At 40.2% G+C, this 23,955-nt stretch overlaps 1 protein-coding gene across 1 annotated transcript in view; it reads right to left on the bottom strand.

Annotated features, from left to right (window-relative positions):
* Positions 1 to 23,955, bottom strand: part of ARFGEF1 (ADP ribosylation factor guanine nucleotide exchange factor 1) — an 83,845-nt gene extending 59,890 nt beyond the window's left edge. The window contains exon 1 of the mRNA XM_042840080.1: positions 23,777 to 23,955. Coding sequence (XP_042696014.1) covers positions 23,777 to 23,900 — 124 coding nt within the window. The 5' untranslated portion in view covers positions 23,901 to 23,955. The remainder of the gene's footprint in view (positions 1 to 23,776) is intronic.

Here is a 23,955-nt window from a genome sequence, read left to right as displayed (position 1 = left end):
GCAACACTACTATTTCAAGCAGCATTGTGCAACTCTGTTAATGTAATGTACAGGTGTCATAACCTTAAATAAAAAACCAAACATCTTCAAAGCAGCCAACACCAATTCTTTTAGGAGGCTAGAACATTTTAAGTGGGAAATAAATAAGCACATGCTATGAGACTATTGCTCTGAGTAAGACAGACATCAGACTGAGAGTTCACTTTCACCCTTGAGGAAAGAGAATATCTTATTTTCCTGCACTGATAGCTCCCTCTCCTCTCCACACCAAAACACAATTCAATCACAATACAATTACATGGTCACATAATAACCACATTCAGTAGGAAGCATACATAAACCTGAGAAGCATTATCAGCAGGGAAAAAAAAAACCACATCAGACCATAATCAAGAAAAGTAACAGTTCTTACACTAGCTAAATAATCCCTTGATGGCAGATGAACTGAAAGACTGATGCATTATTTTTCAATGGGAAGAAGTACTTCCTAAAACTCCCAATAATTACTTAGAAAAGCAAGATGAAGCCTGGCACAAGTTGTGGGCTGCTTCCTTGTTTTGTTCATCTCCTCTCCAAAGCACACACCCAAAACCACAAAGGCAAGAGTCAAGGGCTGGAAAAGCTTATTATCCAAGCATGACAGATCATTTTGAGAAGGAAGCATAAGGGAAGACTTAAGAAGCTAGAACAGAGGAAGAAAACCGTAGAAAAGGACTACAGCTTCCAAAGTTTTTCTGCATTATCAAAACATTACCAAAAAATAACTACTGTGGAAAATAACTCCTATTAGTCTATGACATCAAAATGATGATGCATTCAAAAATGTAATTTATTGGGGCGAAATGCAGCAGAAATAACAAGAAATGAATTCCCTCAAACTCTTTCATACACAGTTCTAGAAGAAGACCTGCTTAATAGAGCCCTAAACAGAGTTAAAAGAAATGTGGCTCTTCCTACTATTATTATTTACTGTAAAATAAGAAAATACTTCACAAGTTCTTTACACAGTTTGACGGCAAGAAAATAACAGACATTTAAATACATTTCTCACACATTTTCCCATTCTCACACAGAATTGTATTCAAAAAGCAAGAGAACATCTTCCCACAATACTCTATTCCAAACAAGTAACTTTGCCTGCCAGAGAAGCACACATTAGGTCAATTCAACAAAGACTCGCACATTGGAATACTAATATTCAGAGTAAACAGAATTGAAGCTTATTTACCTAAATGAAAGCTTACTGGAACAGAAAACATCCAGTGTTTTCACTGGAAAAAAACAAGCTAGCACATAAACGTTACACTTCAGATTTATTCACCTATATGTTAATGTGATGTGTCCACACAGACAAGGGTTTGTGAAGAGAGCTGTGTCCGGAGAACACACAGCACAGAAGTCCTCATGCCTCCAGTCAGAACCTCTGCTCACCCACTGCTCCTGTTCCAAGGTGTTTTCCTGTCCTGACAGCGTATGGAGAGTAGCAATAAGCAAATTTAGATCTTGATGCTTTCCTTTTCCCCTTTGTTTTTAACTGTAGAGGTGTAACTGACTTTCACTAACTTTCAATACGTCCATCTGCAGTGTTAATCCCTTTCAGCATAAGTAAATAAACAGCAATCCAAAAATGACAACTTTTTAGAAGTATCACTAGGACTCTAAGCTACCATAAAAATAATTAAGCAGTTTGGTACAATACTGTTATTCTCAATGATCGCATCAGGTTGACCTCCCTCAAATTGGTACTGGAGTACACAAATTCACTACAGGAAAGTCGTACTGAACTGAGCAGTGCTTTAGCCTCCAGAAGAAACCATTCACTACTAAAAGTGAAGTTCGTTCTTACACAGAATTCTCAAGATACACGTAACAATGTGTCCTCCTGTAAGCCCTGTAAACAGCTTTCCCCATGACATCTTCTAGAACACACACATCTCCTGCCTTGCCCCAAATCCTCATAAACTGTTATTATGGACCAAAAAAAAAAAAAAAAAAAATCTTCTTTATGGGACTCCAGGAAGAGTCTGACAGCAGCATAGTACTGTTTTAATCCAGAAAGCCAACCTAATTAGAAAGGAGTGGAAAGAACACAAAACAGGTACATGCATTTGTAGCACCTGAGCACGAACTTCAGCTGTGTGCCTTCTCTCTGTTCTAATAATGTACCACGTCCTTAGCTCAGCTCTTAGAATTGGCACCCAGTTTTAGTTTATTTATGCACCTGCTCTTCTTACTACTGTTAGTTGCTGGAGTCCCTTAAGCTTTCTTTTTATCCACCTCTTCTATCTGCAAGATCACAGCTCACACAGCTGTGTGCAGGCTCTGTGTAGATACAAGCACTGCTATGGTTTACATTCAATTAAGGCCATAACAGCAAGTCATTCTTATATACACAAAATAGACTTAAGAACATAGTTAAACACTTCTACTCTCTTTCCATTTCAGCATTTATTATGCTGTTACAACTTCACACCTACAAGCATTGAGGGAATAACTAAGCAAGTAGCAATTAATCACATAATGAAAGAAATGTTCCAAACAAACACCAATTATATTTCAAGTCTGACAGCTCTTGCCGAAATTCAGTGGAGATCCTCCTTGCCCTACTCTGCAAAACTCTGAAACCTCTAGCCAACTGGAATACTATGGCATATCTCAATAGCTTCAAAAAAACAGGGAATTAGCCTTTGAAGTATGCAGAGAACTAAGTATGTGTACATACACACGCATACATATAAACAAGAAAACTCTTCACAGGTGAGGTACTTCAACTTCAGATGGCACTTATAATGTTCCTTTGTTATATTCACTCCAGCTTTAGTGGAATATGCAATTTATTATACTTTATCTTCTGATCTGTAAGAGGTTTGAGGCAAACCTGTTGAAAAATAATGAAATACCATTATTTTCACATCTGCTACTCGAAACACAGCAACTGTGCCTAATGGTCCATATTGTGCTTTTCATCTATAAAGTAATCTTCTCATTTTTCTTCATAGTCATTCACACAAACAAGAGCTACAACTCCCTTCCCTTGCTCACAACAGAATTCATTTGGGAATACCCAACCCTGGTGTGAATTCAGAAACCTAAATTCATAACCTGACTTGACTCAGCCAACTGCACCACCTACTCCTCTCTGGGTCTTTAAGTATGATGTTTTCCAAGAGAGAATCACTTGCAAACCCATTCAAAAGAATAAACTGCTGGCTGCTTTCTGCTCAAAATTAATTCAGAATAGTTCAATGCAAGGGTGTTTTATGACTAGAATTTCCGTAGTAACTTTCTATTTCCAAAGCCAAGTCAAGAATACTGTCAAGTTGCTTCACTCATCTTCACAGGGAATGAAGGGGGGGGACACTCAGATGTAGGTCACACATTACCAAGAATAACTGAATTGCTTTCAGTAGCATTTATATTCTAACATGTGGCTGAAAAGCTCCTTTCCTGTAGCAGTAAATCCCTCTGCTTCCCTCCGGTATTTTACAAGTCTCCATCTTTTCTTAAATCTATAGATAAATCCCAGAAGTATCCAAACTTCTGTCTTCAAACCTCAAAGACATCTCTTATACTGAGATCAAAATCTAAGAGTGAAGGAACTGTTTACATCTTTAAACAGTTAAAAGAAGAGGATAGCTACGTACCTTTATTTTATCAAACAGTGCACACCTTTAAACCACCTTCCCCCCGACTTTTTTTGATACATTCTCCCATTACACTCAGACACTGGTTTTATTCAGAACTCACTGTACAAGTTGCTGAGAAGATGCATTAACACATACACAATTCTGTTTCTTACCAAATACAGTCACCTACACGGACTATAGGAAAGATCCTGATGATCTTTTGATCTCAATGCCTTCTTTACATCTGCCTTTAACAGCCAGATCAGTTATCCTCTGGGCTTTTTATGCCTCGATCTGGAAGTCTGGGATGCTGCTCAGAAAATGCCCCCAGCAATTCCGGTGGAGGCAGTCAGAGAGCTCCTCCTCCATCTGGACTGTCACAAGTCCATGGGACCAGATGGGCTGCACCCTTGGGTGCTGAGGGAGCTGGCAGAGGTGATTGCTGAGCCCCTCTTGGCCATCTATCAATGCTCCTGGTTAACTGGTGAGGTCCCAGAGGATTGGAGGCTTGCTGATGTGACTCCCATCTTCAAGAAAGGCCGTAAGGAGGATCCGGGAATCTATATAGACCTGTTAGCCTGACCTCAGTACCAGGGAAGGTTATCGAGCAAATCATCTTGGATGACACTGCACGGCATGTGTGTGGTGTCCAGGGGATCAGGCCCAGCCAGAACGGGTTCGCGAAAGGCAGGTCATGCTTGACCAACCTCATCTCTTTCTACAACTGGGAGACTAGTCTGACAGATGAGGGAAGGGCTGTTGATGTAGTCTGCCTAGACTTCAGCAAAGCCTTTGACACGGTCCCTCACAGGCTTCTTCTGGGGAAACTGGCGACCCGTTTCAAGTGGTGTCCCCCAGGGGTCAGTACTGGGGCCCATCTTGTTTAGTATCTTTATTGATGACCTAGATGAGGGCATTGAGTGCACCCTCAGCAAGTTTGCAGATGACACCAAGCTGGGAGGTGGTGTCGATCTGCCTGAGGGTAGGAAGGCCCTTCAGAGGGATTTAGACAGGTTGGACCACTGGGCTGAGGTGAATGGGGTGAGGTTCAACAAGGCCAGGTGCCAGGTCCTGCACTTTGGGCACAACAACCCCATGCAGCGTTACAGGCTTGGGGATGAGCGGCTGGATGAGTGTGAAGAAGAGAAGGACCTGGGGGTGTTGGTTGATGCTCAGCTGAACATGAGCAGGCAGTGTGCCCAGGTGGCCAAGAGGGCCAACGGCATCCTGGCCTGCATTAGAAACAGTATGGCCAGCAGGAGCAGGGAGGTGATCATCCCTCTCTACTCAGCCCCTCTACTCGAGGTGAGGCCACACCTTGAGTACTGTGTTCAGTTTTGGGCTCCTCACTACAGGAAAGATGTTGAGGTCCTGGGGTGTGTCCAGAGAAGGGCAACAAAACTGGTGAGCACAAACCTTATGAGGAGCGGCTGAGGGAGCTGGGATTGTTCAGTGTGGAGAAGAAGAGGCTCAGGGGAGACCTCACTGCACTGTACAACCTCCTGAAGGGAGGCTGTGGTGAAGAGGGGTTTGGCCTCTTCTCCCAGGCAATGAGCAGGACACGGGGTAATGGCCACAAGTTCTATCAGAGGAGACATAAAGAAGAACTTTTTCTCTCAGAGGGTGGTCAGGCACTGGAATGGCTGCCCAGGGAGGTGGTGGAGTCTCCATCCCTGGCAGTGTTCAAGAGGCATCTGGATGACGTGCTGCGTGATATGGTTTAGTGCTAGTGGTGGCAATGGTGATGAGGAGACGGTTGAACTGGATGATCTTATAGGTCGTTTCCAACCTTGTGAATCTATGATTCTATGAGAGGTACAGTTTCCCAAAATGCTTTGCCCAATCCACTAGAGAGCAACCACTAGAAAAGGTGGCTCCTCCTGTTCTATTCCACATGCTTCTTCATGCCTAGCTGCACACTCCATACACAATCATTGCCAAGGCACAAAGTTTAAGCACAAGTTTAAGTCTTGATAATTCAAGACTTCACTGGGATGAGTGAGCTATTTCATCTCACTGTAAAGCAACACAGACACTATCTGCCAGGCCTCATGCACATCACACATTTCAGGAAGCAAAAGCTAGAACAGAACTGCCCACTGCAGTTCACTGGCATAAATACACTGCAAGATGATATGAAATTCCCCCATTTTCTTTCATCAGCATCAGTACTTTTTGTAATGAACTAAGATTAAGAAGGCCAACAATGTTTCTTCATTGGAACAGACGAAAGGAGTCTGCAGCTGGATCTTCCTCTTCACGTTCCCAATGTGTGGATTGTTTTCTAAACACTTTTTTTCCCCATTTACAGCCCACGTTAAAATTCTTGGAGGTGTGTAATTCCCAATTCCAGAGGCTTCTATTCTAAGCACACTGCAACAGCTATTTTAATCTTTTTTTAAAAAAAAAAAAAAAGAAAAAAGAAGCTGGCAACATGGTGTTTTGAAAACTACGAAGTTCCCACAGGCATTTTGATCTTTTTTGTTCTGTTTTGTTTTTTCAAATTAAGCAGCATATGCATGCTACGCAGACCAGTAAATCAAACACTACTAAGGACAAAGAAACCCTTCTCAGAACGAAAAACTGAAGAATGTTGTTCAGTGAGTCGAAAGGCACAAACCTTCCTGCTGCTTTGCGTAACATGCAACCTTCCCCTTCACAACATCACCTGTATTATGACAGAGCAATGTCTGTGCATGTCTGCACAGGGACCTTACCAGTTGAAACATAACACAATTACACTGGATTTTAAAAACGATAAGTTGAAAGCTTTTAATTGAAAGTTTAATTTTTTCTTGATTTTTAAAGCATGAATCAATTCTTTCATCTGGTTTTACCTTGTTGCTGAGGGTAACATACAGAAAAAGAACTGCTTTAGCCACAATTACTGCTGTGGCTGGGGAAATATGGGATGTTAATTGTAACAGACTAGAATCACTGAAAGAACAGAAAATTAAATTTAAGGAGTAAACACATTCTGAAGGAGGCCATTTATTACTTTACTAAAGAACTGAGGAGAACAAAACTCCGTAGAGAAACAACTGAATTAAAACCACCTAGAAAAGTCTCATGAAAGGATATAATACAGCTTTTTAGATTGGAAATGTAATTTACAGAAAATATCATTTTACTGAATGCAGTAGCATACAGTATTCTGATCAGTATACAAGAATTCTGTTAGTGTCTCTCTCTTACCTGGTAACAGCATGCTGGACTGTGAAAACCACTGCAAATCTTATGAGAAAAATCAGCAGCTTTTCTGCCTTAATACCTAATTGATTTGACTTTTCAAATACTCATCCCAAGAAACATAAGTACCATCCGACTAACCCACAACAAGGAAAAAGAAAACAGTAATTATAAATCAATAATTACGTCTTTAAATAAATGAGATTTATGACAGACTTTATAGTCAGATTCTCTCTGTCATGCAACACAACATCATAAAGCACACAATGCACATAAAGTTCATGGGAATGTGTGCTACTCCACAAGAAAGACTTAAGAATTTACTCATTGAATTACATTTCAAACTTAAGAAAAGAGGAAAGGAAAAAAATCAAGAAGAAGCCTTAAGGAACGATAAAATTTAATGGTTCACAGTACTACATAACCCTTTCACGTTTCTCCAGAGCAGTTCCATACAAATTAATAGGAACATTTTCCCAATACTTCCTACTGATTCAACCAATGGTACACAGCACTTTCTCAGCATATTTATCAAAGAGATATGACTCAAAATATCCAGACCTATTCTCTATTTTTTCAGCAATTCATCTGAGTGAGTATTTTCTTTCAGACAGCAAAATTCTAGCATGGGCCACCTGTATGAAAAGGCCTACAGAGCGTGTGTGGTTTATGTTTCCTCCAATCCACCAGGAAATCAGTGTCTCCGTTGTTATAGGCTGTAAAACATGTTTGCCTAGTTCTAAAGAAGGTGAATTAACAACTCTCAATATGCCACAGTAGCTCAATACGTTATCCTGTGAAGTTGAGAGAAGTCAAAAGGATGCCTGTCCCTGGAGACACTCAAGGTCAGGCTGGATGCGGCTCCAAGCACATGACCAAGCTGTAGGTGTCCCTGTTCACTGCAGGGGAGCAGGACTAGATGACCTTTTAAGGTCCCTTCCAACACAAGTGATTCTATGAAAAGCCTTGTTATTACTGCTGCATTTTTTAAGAAACAAATTTGGATCTAAGTCTTTGTGTTTTTCACTTTGTAGACTGAATAATAATATGGCTATTTTGAGTTAACAGCAGAAAGAAGAAAATTCAAGCTATGAACTCCAAAACTGAGTGTGTGTGTATATATATACATATATATATATATATATACACACACATATACACATACACAGCTCCATATTTAATCTGTGATTTTTTGCTTCCTACATCAGCTTGAGGAGGAAATTTTAATTCAGGACACACTATGAACATTTACCTAATAGTTTGACTCAAGAGATAAACCAGGAGTGAAACTGTAACTGGAAAACTGATTTATCTCTAGCCTCGTCCACTGTTTATCAGGCATCCTGATAAGCTTTTTATGAAGAATGTGCCTTATCTACTAAAAAATAATGTAGAACCTTTTTTTATATTGAAAGTTAAAACAAACTCATAAATACAGGCAGGCAGATAAAAGAACTGGTTGTGTATATTTCTGGTGAAAGCTAAAAGAAATGTAGTACAGTATCTTATACAGAACAAAACAATATGGTAACACAAACTGTTCCTCTTCATGTTAAGTTGGGCCTTTTTTCCCCTCCTATTAATACAGTAGGTTAGCTTCCCTCATTTCTAAGATCAAAAACTCACAGAACTGTGTCAAACCCAATCCTCATACTCTGCTTGGAAAAACATGAGTTTCTGCCAAAATACAAAGATGAGAGAAGCAGAAACAAATTTCACAGCAGAAGGTAAATTACATTTGAAATTGGGAAAGCATTTTCAATCCAGTCATTTCTTTCTGCTTGGAAAAGCATTTCTGAAATTAAATATATACAGATCAGAATCTCGTGAATCCATCCCTTGTCTGAAAGGATACAATAAGTTCCTTTCCAAAGAGCATCTTTAGTCTGACCTTTAAGGTCAAAGTAGGTAAAAGTGGGCAGCCCAATTAAAAGAAAAAACAACGAAGACCTGATAAGAAGAAATTACCTTACCCCTTTGTAATACAGCTGCTGGATTCTTCCACCAAATACATCCCTCTAAGGGAGAGATTTGTGCACAATTTGATGTGCTGCTACCAGTGTAATCCCTTTTGCATTAGGCTGCCCAGAGAAGTGGTGGCCTGCTGCTAGAGAGGCCTCCAGCTGGTCTGTGGCCCTGCTTCCACCAGCAGCCTTCTTAGTTCCCTTCAATCAGCATGTCTGACTCAACTCGCTCATTTTCAAGTATTCGGTACACAAGAAGCTCACCTCAGCGTTCCCTTGCAGTCAAAGAATGAGATAAACAAAAGGCTAAACAGAAACGATTCTGAGTAACTCTTAAGATTTCGTCAATATTAGTATTTTTGACCATGTTGAAAACTGAAAAAGCATCACATACATTCAACAGAAGCACCTCATAAAGTACCTGATTCAAGGTAGGATTCAGTTTCATATTGCAGCATTGCCATCTGTGAGTTTTGACACACACTGGTTGCTCAAACCTTTGTACAGGAAAGCTGCCACAGAAGGCTGCCACAGAAAGCTGGGAAGGCTGAGCAGCAGCGTGGGGTGGGTTTGCTGAACCTTTCTGCAAAGCCAGCCAAGAGCCAAGTGGGACTGCCAGTGCCATACTGACCTAGTGCACATGAAGACTCCTAGCCTAAGCACCTTGCTTTTCAACCGAGTCTTGTTTCGAAAGCTTATGCTCCCATTAACAGGATCAATTACATAGAAACAGCAGAACAAATGACAGGTGATCTGACAGTAACAAATTCAGTTTCTCATTTTTTCCTCAGCACAAGTATCAGCAGAAACTTAAAGAAAAAAAAAAAAAAAATCACCATTCCAACTAAATAGCTGGCTCATTTACAAATAAAAGGTTTCAAGGCCTAACAAAACATTACTTAGAAAATTAAGCTGTAACACATTTTGCATCAGTTCAGCTCCCCTCGTGTTATACAAGCATTCTGTTCTTCCTACATCACATACAGCACAACTTTTTATACCAACACGCAAAGTTTAATTCCAAAATTTGTACCTTCAGTTCATAACGTCATTCCCAGAAAACCAGTCGTTTCATTACAATTGCATGTCCTCAGACAGGGACTTTCATGCAGTCGCATGAGTCCATTTAAAGGAAAGAAAATGTAGCTATGGCTAAGCATGCTTTTTAACATGTAAAATTAAACATCAAAAAAAGAATTCAAAGACAGTTTAGTAATATTCTGAACTTTTGCACTAGCCAGCTCAAAACCATTTCACTAGACTGCAGATGTGATGGAACTCAATGAAAATAAACTTCAAATGAGAGACACAAAAGTCAACCAATTAAACTTTCCAGCCAATGAATGTCTGACGAAATGCATAAGCAAACCACAGGGTCCAAAACAGGAAACACAACCAGAGCAACTGTATCTCAGCTTTTTAGAGGAAGTTCATGTAATTGAGGACTGGGAAAACTGGGCTGCATTAGAAGGAGTAGCCAGCAGGGAGAGGGAGGTGATTATCCCCCCACTTGGCTCTAACTTACATTTTGCTGCAATTATAGTGTGTAAGTGAACTACAAAAGCAAGGCAAAATCTCCAAAACTGTCCCCTCTTACCAGCACCAACCCGCCTGTTGCTTATGCCCTCAAGCACAAGGACTGTTCCTTCACGTTTGACAACTCTTACAAAAGTTTCATGTAATTACTGAAGGTACTTAAACTTTAAGGATCAGTGTAATTAAAAGCTGTAGGAAATAGTATTTTTCATTTCACTTTAATTAAGCTGTGTTCTTTACAGGTTTGCTGTACCTGCACAATAAGAAATTACAAGTAGTAGCTCTCCCTTCACATACAACCTTATAGACCTCCTTCACATCTACTTTCTTTTCACAACCAAGAAGCAAGAGGAATACTCAACTTGATCTCTTTTAGAAGAATAACTTCAGCCACCCTTGCTGACCTCCTGTGAGTATTTTCTCACTGCACTGTCTCTTTGGGAGACAGCAAAGAGCAAAACTGTTATGTGGAATATGTGGAATCTTTATCAGGCAATTTAACAATTTCATTTTCTTCTTTCTGTTTTCCAATTTGTCTTTTTGACAAAGGAATCAATATTTCCAGGGAATCACTCACAGCAACTTCAATTCTGTTTCCACTGATGGATGAAAGTCTCAGGAGAGCCTCTGGTGGCACACACACCACACACACACATAACAGAGACCACTTCTCTCCTCCACTTCCTCTCTCCTGCTTCTCATACTGATTAGTTTGCACGGAACAACAACTTCAAATTTTTCTGTGAGTGAACGAGTATAACAAAACTACAGGTTTCAACAGGTTGATTTTGCACTATCATATATTTATTCTTGTCAATCTTCATCACCTTATAATCCACCCTGAAACAGAATATGCCTTTATAAAATTTTAATACCTGCTGCAGAACAGAATAACTCAATACCTCTAACAACCAACCAAGTAGAGGTTCACTGGAATTGAAAAGCCGTGTAAAACTGGGTTTCCATACACTTACCTACATGCTCACTGACTGCCTTACAGATACATACCTGCCAAGTCTGTGCTGCTGCTTCCTCACTACAGTGCACACATCCATTCTGTTCTCCACCAGTTTTGTGTTATGCTACAATTCAGATGTGACAGTCCAACGTTCTCAAGATTTCCCACTCCCTTAATCCCCTAGCACATTTTTCTTTAAAAATATAAAGTAGATTGATGCTAACATCTACTACTTCCCTTTCCTTTGTTAGGGATCAATAAAGTGTTAATGTTATATAGTTTATTAAACATTCAAGATTAGAGACTCTCTAGAACTATAATTCCAATGAGTTAATGACAGTTCTGATTTAAACTTCAAACTTGGAAAATCTTCCTACTCATGCCATCATACCAATGATGATCCACTCTTACTCCATAATTTTAAAAAGCAGCTAGTACAAACTACTGCTACATACACTGAGGATGCTCAATAATAAGTTTCACATATTAGCCAAGATACAAAGACAGCCTGAGGGAGCTGACCTTGCTCAGTGTGGAGAAGAGAAGGCTGCAGGGTGATCTCACTGCAGCCCTTCAGCACCTAAAGGGACCCTATGAACAGTTGGGGAGCCAACTCTTTACAGGGGTAGATAATGCCAGGATAAGGTGAAATGCTTTTAAGCTGAGGGAGAAAAGATTAAGGTTGGATATCAGAGAAGCTCTTTACAGAAAGAGTGGTGAGGTGCTGAACAGGCTGCCCAGAGAGGTTGTAGATGCCCTGTGCCTGGAGGTGTTCAAGAACAGGTTGGATGGAGCCCTGGGCAGCCTGGCCTAGTATTAAATGGGGAGGTTGGTGGCCCTGCATGCACCAGGGGATTGGAGCTTCATGATCCTTGGGGTCCCTTCCAACCCAAGCCATTCTATGATTCTCTGATACAAAAAGCAGTGACATCTCTGCTGTTACATTCATGAATGCAAGCACACAACTTACTAATTAGATGTGATAAGCATACTGAAACGATTCACAGAATAAAACAAATCCTGGCATATAATGTTGGCTATTCTAAGCCAGGCACATGAGCAGAGTTATCTCAAAGTTGGTGTTTATCTTGACAGGTTTATTTTGAATCTTTTGTTTTGTTAAAAAAAATATTAATAATCCAGAGTTGAAACTGACGAAATTAGATACGCAGCTATCAACTACCAGACTACAGGGCAGTCATTCACTATAAAACATTGAATGCCTACATGAGATTTCACTGTTAAGTAACCAGTAGCGTGAATTATCCCAGCATTCCCAAGCTTTATTTCAAATTTACCTCCAAGATCCTTAGAAGTTCCATTATACCCTCAGAAATGGTCAAAATATATGTAGTGCCCATTAAGTGGCTCGCTAGCATATTTCAGAAGTGGTCTACAAGTAAAATCAAGTAGCAAAACAAATGACACTTCTAGACTTCTATTCATTTCAAGCACTAAAACTTTAAAGGTCATGTGAAAGTTCATATCTGACTTATGCTACTGATAAAAATCTGCTTGAAAAGCATTATGACACTTCCCCCTGCTGTAGCTCCGAACGCTACAAAAATGGTGACGGCATATTTTCAAGATACAAGATAGCCACAGTTTAATGATTATCTATAAACTCTGTCAAACTACACTTAAGAGAGAAAAAAATATCTACAGAATAATGAAGAAGTATGGACTTTGGTTGATCTTTATGTCTTTAGAATGCCCCCAAAAAAAGCTACAACCATGCCAGCTTTGTAATTTTCACCTTGAGCAAAAACTCCTATTTGTAAACAGAAGTTCAAGCTTTAAATCAGAAGTTCTGATGTGTGATCTTTCAACTGAAGCTTTCAAAGTGATCACGCTATTGTTAATGACCTGATTTCTTCATTAGATTCTGATACAGACAGCAGCTCAGACTAACATGAATGAACACAATAAATCAAAATGTGATTATCTCAGTATTACAAAAGCTCCAGTGTCACCAGCAAAAGCACATATCCATTAGATGATTAATACAATAAAACCTTTACCCATTACCTCATTTTATCTAACTTAGAAGGAAGTATGTTTGAAAGGCTGCTTAAGTTAAGACAACTACTCATATGGCAACTTTTCCTTCTTTTCTCAGGTTAAAATTAGAAGACAAGTGGAAGATACTTAAGAATGGTCAGCACCACTCAGTACTGTTCCATCCACATTGCACATTATGTCACACGGCCATACTTCTACCCATGCTTACTAAAGCTGTGAAGAACACAACTATACAAAGTGTTCAATTCAGTATTAATTGAAACCACGATTTCATAAAATCTGTTATGAAAAAATGTACTCGCATTGACTAGCACAGATGATTTTTTTTTTTCCATGTAATTTGTTTGTAATTACTTGCACTTTTTACTGAACTTTAAGAGCATCGTTGGACATAGGATAAAACAAACTATTATGAACCACAACAGACCTTTCAAAACAACCTTCCCTGTTACACAAATAAATTACCTATCAGTAGAAGTTTCTTTGCATCTCAGAAGCCGGCACACAACTGGTTATTTCTAGGCAATCTATTTGCAGCCATCTTCCACCAGCAGCTAATGCTGATCATCACGGAGGCACCTACTAGGTTACATATAATCTGGGCTATTGATAGCTTTTTTCACCCTTTCTTTAAAAATATATGTGCATATAGTTATACATACACAGACAGATGTACACTGCGAATAGCCCCTAACTTGTTTTTTAAAGCCTTAAAATTACACTTTTCTTGCTCTTTCATACACAAATTAAAGTCCTTCATTTCACTGTGAGGATATTTCACCTTGACCCACACAGGGGGAAGGTTTTTGCTTTGAAGTGATTGTTATTCAAGTGGAATCCTGCACAAAAGCATAAAAAAAACCCCAGGGGTAGAGGCAGGAAGCCTCAATGCCATGTTACCTGCCTGAAGTTCAATACCGGAAGGACTGCAGAGCAACCAAGCAGACAGACTGCAGCTTCTGCTTTCAGGTGAAAGCTGGTGGATGAAGGATCAAATGGTCCAAACGCCATTTCTCCTTCTTTACAGAAGAGCATTAGGAACCCAAACACAGATTTTTGACTTGAGCTTGAAAATACAACATGAAGACTCAGGGAGGGCAGGTCAAATTTATCTCCTCTTCCTTTCTGCTCCTCAGATACAAAGCTAAAGCTCCGTCAAACCACTAACCATTTTCCCTCCATTCACAGCAAAGAAGAGAGACAACCTCAAAGGCAAAAACTATTTCTCCTTATTGCCAAATGTCTAAGTATTCTACACCTACTTATATGCACAACATGAGCACACAGTTACACAAAACAGTGTCATGGCTTAAATTACAAATGGAAAAAAAAAATCTAAGAGTCTCATTTCACTGCAGGTAAAGAAAATGTTAATTGTATTTCTCAGACATTCAGGCAGTCTTCATCCAGCTTTCAAAATGCTACGCAAATGCAGCTGCCCTTCTCTGGCAGTTTTACTTATTGCTGTTATAAAAGCTCTGTTTCCAATTCAGAATAATGAAACAGAGGTTAATTAATTCCTATCCCCTTTCCTATATACTGTACAGGATGCAATACACACTCTTGCTGATGTCACTGTCCATTAGCTAAATGAAACAAGCTAGGCTAAGACTCTGGATTTTCTAGCTTTCCTGAGCTCCAGGAACACTATGGCTTTTTATAAGGTGCTATGCTCTTGGTCCACACAACAGTACTGTCAAGACTTTTATACACAATTTATTAACTGCATTACAAGTACTACTTCGTCATGGCATCACCAGTTTAAATCTGTAGCAGTTTTAGAATTAATGTGATTTGAAGCTATCAAAGAAATCAAACCAGTGACAGACACACTACCTACAGTAAGTAGTAATTTGTATTAAATTTACAGAACGGGTTGAAAAATCCGTGAGTGTATCTCAACGATATCTGTACAGCTGAGCCCTGTAGACTAAAATGCTATTTAACATCCTAGTAGTAGAGCCCAATACTTTCACCATGATTTCCAAGTACATATATTTGTTCCCTCCAGTTGCTCCCTAACTGCAAAGCAGCACTGCAGAAGCGTGCTGGTCATTCAGACATCCCTGACAACTAACTGCTGTGAAATTGACACTCAAGATTCCCACATTCACACCAAATGAAAGCATGAAGCACTAACACATCTCTGCGCCCAGCCCCGCTCAAAATCTCTGCACATGAACTATTTACACACCTAGTCATACTTCCGTTGGTATGTGAAATGAACAAATAACATTCCCAAGCCTGTTAAAATTATCAGAACATAAAGTGCTACAGACAATGAATGCAGGATTTGTATCATCAATGGAATGCTTTTTGTATTCATTTTCCTCTGCGTTTAAAAACAGAGGCAAAATAGGGATTGAATAAACTATATTTGAATGAAAATATGTAGCATTTTCAAGTCTCTTAAGAACACCTTAATGTTTTTTTCTGACCCAAGAAAATCACAACATGAAAAAAGATCTAGAGGCAGTAGACTACAGACACTTGAACACAACCCGATTAAGCAGCCTAACATCAAAAACCATGCAATCTCATAAGGGATAACATATATGATGCGTGGGGCACAAGAAAAGTTGGGGCTAACAAAAGTAATGCATCCCAGACAGAAATTGTCAACTGGAGGGGAAAGGAAAGCTCACAGCAATTACAGCAGAGGTGTCCCAGCAGGAGAATCTCTTGGTTTGGGTAAAATTGAGTTATTTAGGTGTGTATGTAATTCCACAATCAAAAGCCAGGGATAGGAGACAAAAATGCAATATGTAAGGCACGTATCACAAAAAACCACAACCAACCCGACTTATGTAATGCAATTAGAATGAGCTCTGTTTAGCTGAAAAATTAAATAACACAAGAACAGTATACTTGCAGAAGTCAGAATCTGGGCCAGTGAAACAAGCAGTCATATGAAATTATCTAATTAGATGGGGCTACTGGCCATTGCTTTGGTAAAGCGTTTATCCGCTTTACAGTTTTTTCTTTCCAGGCCCACCTGAGATGCTGTTGAAAAACTGTGCTTTGTTCCAGCTCCAAAAATAATAATAAAGTCACAGGAGGATGAAATACATTAAAACTGAGCAGAAAAAATATTTTGGAAATCTAATCAGACATTGCAACCAAATACATAACTGCTTTGGAATCCTTCACTAGCAGGAGTGTATTTGATGGCAGCTTAGAAAAAGCCACAAGCAGCTCGCTCTACAAAATAAACTCCACTGGACTGCAGCAACGGTCACCCAGTTCAGGAAGTTGTGCCTGAAGAGGCAAAGTTCAGTGGGCAGATGATGAAGATGGAGGAGGTGACATTCTCTCTCTCTCAAAACAGTATTTGTTTGGTAGGAATGAGTGCATGCTTCCTGTTAAACAGCACTTCTACAACACATGAAATACATGAATTTCTCAGTACAGCGCTTAAAAACATAACTTCACTTAAGCCCATGAAATCAAGTGCCAATTTTCTATTAATTTCCAAAAATCTTTCTTTTCTTTTTTTGGACTGGTAACAGAAAGCATCCAGTGGGAATGTATTTTATAAAGTCCAGAAAAGCAAATCCAGATGCAAACAATCTCTGAAACAATTTTTCCTCGAATTAAAACAAATTTTTTGAAAGAAGAGACCAAAACACAAGTGTAATGCTAATAAAAGCAGCACGCTGTTCTCCCTCCCATGTCTAAATAGAAATAACAGATGTAGGAATCTTGACTTTTGTGCTTTTCTTTGTACCCCTCTTCAAGCACGTCTCAGATAATAAAATCCATCCAAAAACCAGGAGTAACATTACCGTAAAAGCTGTTCCAGGTACCGAGTTAGTAAAAGCCTCACATTCCCAATCCAGGCTTCAAAGCTGCTCAACTACAGCATCTTTCTATGAGCTCATGTTTCTCAGGAACTCTCTTAACATCTCTTGCTTCTAACCAAAATCTCATTACCTACTAATGTGCCTGCACTGACAAAGAATGCAAAAACAACAACAAAAGCAATAGTATAAAGAAAACCAAACCCAAAAGCCTAGAAAGAAACACAAGCAAAATCCCCAGCACCAAAAGGGCTGGAAGCTAGGATGATTGGATAGAAGCAACACAACAGTGGGAAAAGAACAAAATAATCTGTCAATATTTATGCACACATATATATTTTTAAGTATTAGTTTACACTGTTGGAAGTAACGACTGCCAAAGTTAAGAACTGAACAACACAGGCTGTGTTGTGTTTTACCAAAACTCATGCTGGTGGAGGGTACTTTTTTGGGGGGTTGGGGGGCAGACATTAAATCTTCCTGAAATTCTTGCCAACTGGTATTTTCATTCTCACTCATCACGTATCAGCTACTCCTCTACCTTGCTGGCACTAACATTTGGCCATTACAGTACTAATTACCAAGGTCATTCTATTCATCCTTTTAACAGTGTTGGCACAGTAGGTGATTTCTTCCAGTCCTTTGGAATTTTCTCAGTGCCCTAAGACTTACTAGAAATCAATAAGGGAGTTCTGCCAGGTATTTCAAAATCTAGGGACTCAACATGCCTATTTATAGAAAGCACTTTCACATTTGCGCTCAAAATGGGAAGCATGACATAACAAATATCATCTACCTTGTCCTCAAAACAGTTACTTCTATTTGACACTCTCCTGCATTCATTAAGACATCCATAAAGCACAAGCCAGGGATTCTGTTTGTTGGTATCAGTGAGATTTAAGTTCTGGTACTAAGTGTTTTTCACAGAAACTAAGCACACCAGCTATCATCTGTTCAAGTATCCTCTACCTATAAAAATTTCACAGAAGCACTTTCTGTCTTCCCTGGTTGTTTAAAGAGTTTCTGGATATACTTTATATTAAGGCTTGGTTTGCCTAACAAGAACCTACTGTTTCTTCTTCTATTTACTCCAGGAAAGGGCATGGTAGCAGCTGTCAGTTATGTACAGAGCACTTCATGGTGCATACCTGCCTGACTAGCACAGCCAGAACACATATTTTGTGCTTGCAAATACGCACGGTGCAGTTTTGTCTCCTCAAACAGATTAAAGCTTTTTCCTCAATTCTCTTTCCTCCTCTCCACCTGCAGTTGTGCTTCCTATCATTTCAGCACCGATGCTCCATCGTCCTTCTGAGATGAACATCCTGTTAAGTGTCCCCGTGATGCTCAGCAGTCTTTCCCAGACAAAAATACATACAGGAAATCCACGGCTCGATGCTGGAAATGTGAAACACTCTCTCCTATTTTAAAGTCAATCACCAATCTATGGCTGCCCTTCTTAGACATGCAGAAAGCCATGCACAATTTCACTGCTCTTGCTTACCAGGCTCTTGGCAGCCTGCTTTTACTTTAAAGCACCAGAGACTTAAAATAATCAACACCAGTGGACAGACAGGTTGCCCTCTAAAAAGACGAGACTTCTTCACCTTGGCCTTTGTGAGCCTTTGTGATTTTCAGGGGTTCCCCCAAAAACAGGAAAGAAAGCCAAAAAGACAGTGGCTGATATCACCTTGCTTAGCTGTCATGTAGGACCGTCACGTGGCTGACATGTTTAATAGCAAACCAACAAAATACCATCTCAACCCTAACTACTCACTGAAAGCCTGCAGAAAAGGACTTGAATGTACATCTTATGTCAACAAACAAAGTTAGGGTTTTTTTTTTTTTCAATTTTGTACAACAAAGACCCACAAGAATGGATGCTGCTGTCATATTGAAGAAAAAAAAAAAATAATGCAATAAGGCTAACAGGAGTTGGGAAATAAATACAGATGAAAACCAAAGGAAAAGAGAAAAAGTTGACCATTACAGGAATAACACACCAGAAAAGGATATGCAAACAGATCAGCTAGGAAGGAAACTACAAAACAGGACAGGCATCTCATTGTAAGAAACAGATGCACATATTGTTGTCATATGACAGTTTCTCCTTCTAAGCTTTATCATTCCAATCACTGTTCTGAAGTAAGCAGAATAAATACACTTAAAAGCTGCCTTATATTACAAGTCCTCCAAGACTAGGTTTTAAAAATAGATCAAAAATCAATATTAGAACTTTCAAAATATCAAAAGGCTTTCATTCATGATGTATTTCAGAAAGAAATCAGAGCTCCACCTGAAAAAACACCTGTTTTATCTTCTTTTTCTAAGACAAAAAGCAATTATTTGATACTTACTTCTCACCAACAGTTTTCCGACTCAAATACAATCTACCTTGTTTTCTACAAAAATATTTTTTATGTGCACCCTGCCAACCATTCCATTTCTCAAGGGAGATTAAAGCTTGTCAGCACTGCCATTCTACACAGCCAACAATTGATTATATTCACAACAACTCCCACCATACACCGCTTCTCTTAAATGAGCCCCATAAATCTGACATAAACTGCACTTCACACCTCAGATGGAGAAGGCAACCTGAAAAGCAGTCCATGTGGCCAACCAAACCCTACTGATACCAAGCTACATTTGAAACCTTTGCAAAAGTGCAGAAGAACTCAACCACAAAGAGAAACCTGCTGAAGCCCAAGCACAGCAAGCAGGAGGACAGAAGAATTTTTTTTTCTGTTAAAATATCTTGATTTGCAATAGCAAAAAGTCTCTATTCATCCCTCTTGTTTACTCTGCAGTGTGTTTCAGAAGAACAATTACAACCAGAAAATAAACTTTGCACGGACAATGGCGGCTTGTATATTGTGAAAATCAATGCCTATAGCACATGCAAACAGCAGACAATGGTACAATACCATGTCAATCTCCATCGAAAAGATCACTGAAAATTCTGGGTTTGCATCTAAAACGAACAACTGGATTTGATAAACGACAAAAGCAGTCTATCGAAAAGAGCATTATCCAAACTATAAACAGAAATTTTGCTCATCTAACACTCCTCCAGCCAAACTGAATCCGGAGCACAGTAACTGTCTTCAAAAGGCATTTTTAACTGTTCATACTGAAGTTTGTCAATGCATGCAGCATTTGCAACATGTACATGCCTTTCAGTATTGGCAACTAGTGAGCTTACCTCCATTAGAACATGGCTGTAAGTACATGCTACAAGACATTAGAAAATGATAGCAGGACGGGTAAAGAGAGACAGACAGAAATGCTGGTGAGGCTGCCCCAGGCCATTCAGAAATCTGTGCAGGCAAAGGTCAATCTTCCCACCCCTGAGGCTAGAGATCTATTCCAAACTTTGCTCGTCTTCAGAAAACCTAAGGTTCAGTACTTACTAATCTCCCACATATGCCCGTAATGTCAGCACAAACAGAACAGAGCTTTTACATCCACACTGCATAAGGATCCTGGATCCTACATCAGCAGGATGTTTGCCTGAAAGACTGCACAATCAGGGAGCATTTGAAGAACCTTTTAGAACTGCATTTCAGCCCTCTTCAGCTAACACTTTCAGAATTCCAAGCAGCACATGCACACTTCTCTTTAAAGTGCACATTAGTTACATATATTTATCACTTCATATTTTTTGCAATTTGGAGATTTGAAGAGAACTTCTTGGGTCCCAGTCCGTGCACAAACGAGCGCTCTTTATACATACAGGGCATTTGTTTTCTCAGCTAGGTCCTACTATTAGCTGTCCTTCCAAGCTGACAAACTCAGCCTGGATTCTGACACAACATGCTGACAGCTTTTGTTCTTTCTATTAAAATTTTTATATCCAACTGAGAAGAGCTTTTTTCCCCAAGACCTTGTATGGACTGCACACAATGCAGTATGTTTACAGTAAACTTCCCTAGACTGTAACAGACAAAGAGCAGCACAACCAGCAGCGCAGGGACCTCTCAATCTAATCCTGCCAGCTAGATGCCTGATGCCGTGCAAATGGACAATTTTAAAGATAAACTCACTCCTTACACAGCTTGAAAGTAAGCTGCTATATGCACACAACAAAAAGTTTCTCATTACCCGTATTTCATTAGGTGACTAGTGAAGGAAATGTAATGTTTCTTACACACAGAAAATGTCTTTCAGAAAAAGCAAACTTACACAAAAAATACATGAAACCTGGAGCTGACTATTCTGCATTAGCCCAGACAAAACCTGGTGGATAGAAAGACATGGGACGTCAGTTACTAGGCTTAATTTCCTCCCTATGTCACTACATCAAAATATTCAGCAAAAAAAAAAAACCAAAAAACCAACACTTTTGGATTAATAACAACTGTTAGTAGTTATGATATTTGATACAATAAACAACGTCTTACTATTACACTCATGCAGCTGGAAAAAAAAGTCTAAATAATGGAGTTTTCTTTACGTAAGATACTTTCAGGGAAGACCAATCAATTAAACACTCAGGCTGCAAAAGATGATGTTGGCTTGCGAATATGTAATTACTGTTATGATTTTTAAGAGCTACCTTTTACACAAAAAGCATTTAGGGGGAAAAAAAAAAAAAAAAAAAGAAAGAAAACTTTAGAGTTTGTCACAGTTAACTTCAAATCCACCTTAACTTTAAAGCACCGTTTTACTGAATTTTTATCATTCATTTTACTGGTCTCTATAATCAAACAATTGCACAGGAATAAAAAAACATTTACTCCTTGCTTAAGGTGGCCAGGAAGTGTCTGGCCAGAAAGTGCTTCTCAGAGCAGATACTATCTGGTCCTCCAGAGGAAAACGAAACTTATGCATTCGACTTCCAATTCTGCTAGAGCAACACAGCCCAGTCTTAATCCCAGCCAGCCTACATGCAAAATAGGGAGGAGGTTTACTTTTCTCCGAGAAGCTTTTTATAGTTAGATGTGAGCACTACTATTTGGGAGTTACACTTTGCCACTGTGGAATTAGGTCTCCACGATGCACAAAAAAAAAAAAGAAAGACATACTACATTCATAAACAATCACCAAATGTATTTCACTGTGCCATAATATAACATCACTGACTTTCTGATATGAATGGTAATTAACATCATTTCTGGCTTTTCTAAAGTAGATGACACCATTCTATGCACATTAGCTAATATATACATTTCCTTTACCCCTGCTTTGCTGTGTTTTATGCCCGCACATGATATGGTTGCTCTTATTTATGGCCCAAATAGTGCAATCAGACCAACAAGACAAGGTTTCACTGAGGCTGCAGCACAGCAATCACTGGGATCTGTGCTGGGGTCTCCTGGCACAGATCAGCGCACAAGAGGCAGGCCACACAACCCAAGGCTTTGCTTTGTCAGGTGCACAACAATGGACCATGCCTGGGAGGGATCCGGTGACACTTAAGGCATATCTCCCTACTGAGAAAACAAAGCACAGCACAAACTCAAGGTGAGCACCAGCATTTGATTCTACAGATGACATCCAGGCTGAATGCAAACTCAGCTAAATAACAGAATATTTCTCCGCTTTATCTCTAACTTAATTATGCAGTGTAAGGTCAGTAGAAAAGCCAAAGGGATCTGTCAAAGCTGTAAGACTATTATTAATAAATTAGGGTAATAAATGAGTGATACAAGAACTTTTTCCAACATATTTGAATTATTAAGAAATAAGAGCTGAACTACTGCCATTTCTCCCCCTGCATTTGACGGACAAAGCCAGAAAGCAGCAGCACTCTTTTTTTTTTTTTTTTAAAAATGAAAAATATTTTAAAAGAAAAATGAACAGAACAGACAGCTTGAAAATACTTCATTTTTTAAAACAAGCGAGTTTCAGTATTTTCTCTTCAAGCAAGTCAATTTGGACATTATGACTGCACAACAAAAAATCAAGAATTCATAAAATAATAATCCCCAAACCCAGAAGCCATTACACACGAATGGGAGGGATATAACCCATTTACGCATTATTTCAACGAGGCAGGCATCTCTTCAGAAGCGTTTCAGTAAACATGCAGTGTTTTTTCCGGGTTTTTTTTTTTTTTTTTTTTTTTTTTGGCCAGGAAGCTTCGAACCCTGCCTCCCCCCGCACTCACCACCAGCCCAAATTCCCCTTTCAGCTTTCCGGCTGCTGGATGTGTGTGCTTTGTACAGCCCAGCGCCAACGCTTTTACGATGCTTCCACCCGAGTGCGGCCACAGCGCAGACCCCACACGAACAGCGCACGGCGCTGCGGCGCTCCGACCCCTTCCCGACAGCCGCCTCCCCCCCAGCAGGGACGCGGTTAAGCTCTCCTCGCACACCTCCATCCCTCCTCCCCGCAGGCCCAGCCGCGGCCTGCCGTCATTGTCTGTCGCTCGCCACCATCCCTCGGTGTCACCTGCTCCCTGTCTACTTCCAGGTCAGCCCGGCGCCCGTCTCTGCCTATTCATCCTGCGAGCAGGAGGAGGAGGAAGAGAAGGGCCAGCCGCAGCCCGCAGCCCCGCCGTCACCCCGGGGCTCTCCGCTGACAGGCGGGCGGTGACGAGGCCAGGCCTCGGTCTCCCACCCCAGAAGCGGATCCCCCCGAACCCCACGCCTGCTCCCCCCAGCCTTTCGCCCCCAGCCCCGCTCCCCGCAGCCCCGGTATTAGGGGGCAGGCGGCCCGGCCCCGCCCGCGGCTCACCGAGGGCCACCTCGCAGGCTTTGCGCAGCTGGGAGTGATGCGCCTTCTTCACCTCCTTGTCGGCCAGGATCTTCTCCAGGGCCCGGGTCAAGAACATGTTTTTCGTCTTCTTCCCTTCATACATGGGCGCGATCGAGCCGGAGGAGGGCAGGGCTGGGGAGGGCAAAGGGAGCGGGGCG

Source organism: Centrocercus urophasianus, unplaced genomic scaffold (assembly GCF_019232065.1).
Source record: "Centrocercus urophasianus isolate 14NV4802_14NV808 unplaced genomic scaffold, USGS_Curo_1.0 seq_11, whole genome shotgun sequence".
NCBI lineage: Eukaryota > Metazoa > Chordata > Aves > Galliformes > Phasianidae > Centrocercus > Centrocercus urophasianus.
The sequence above is the reverse complement of the archived record's forward strand: the minus strand, read 5'-3'. Positions and strand labels throughout refer to the sequence as shown.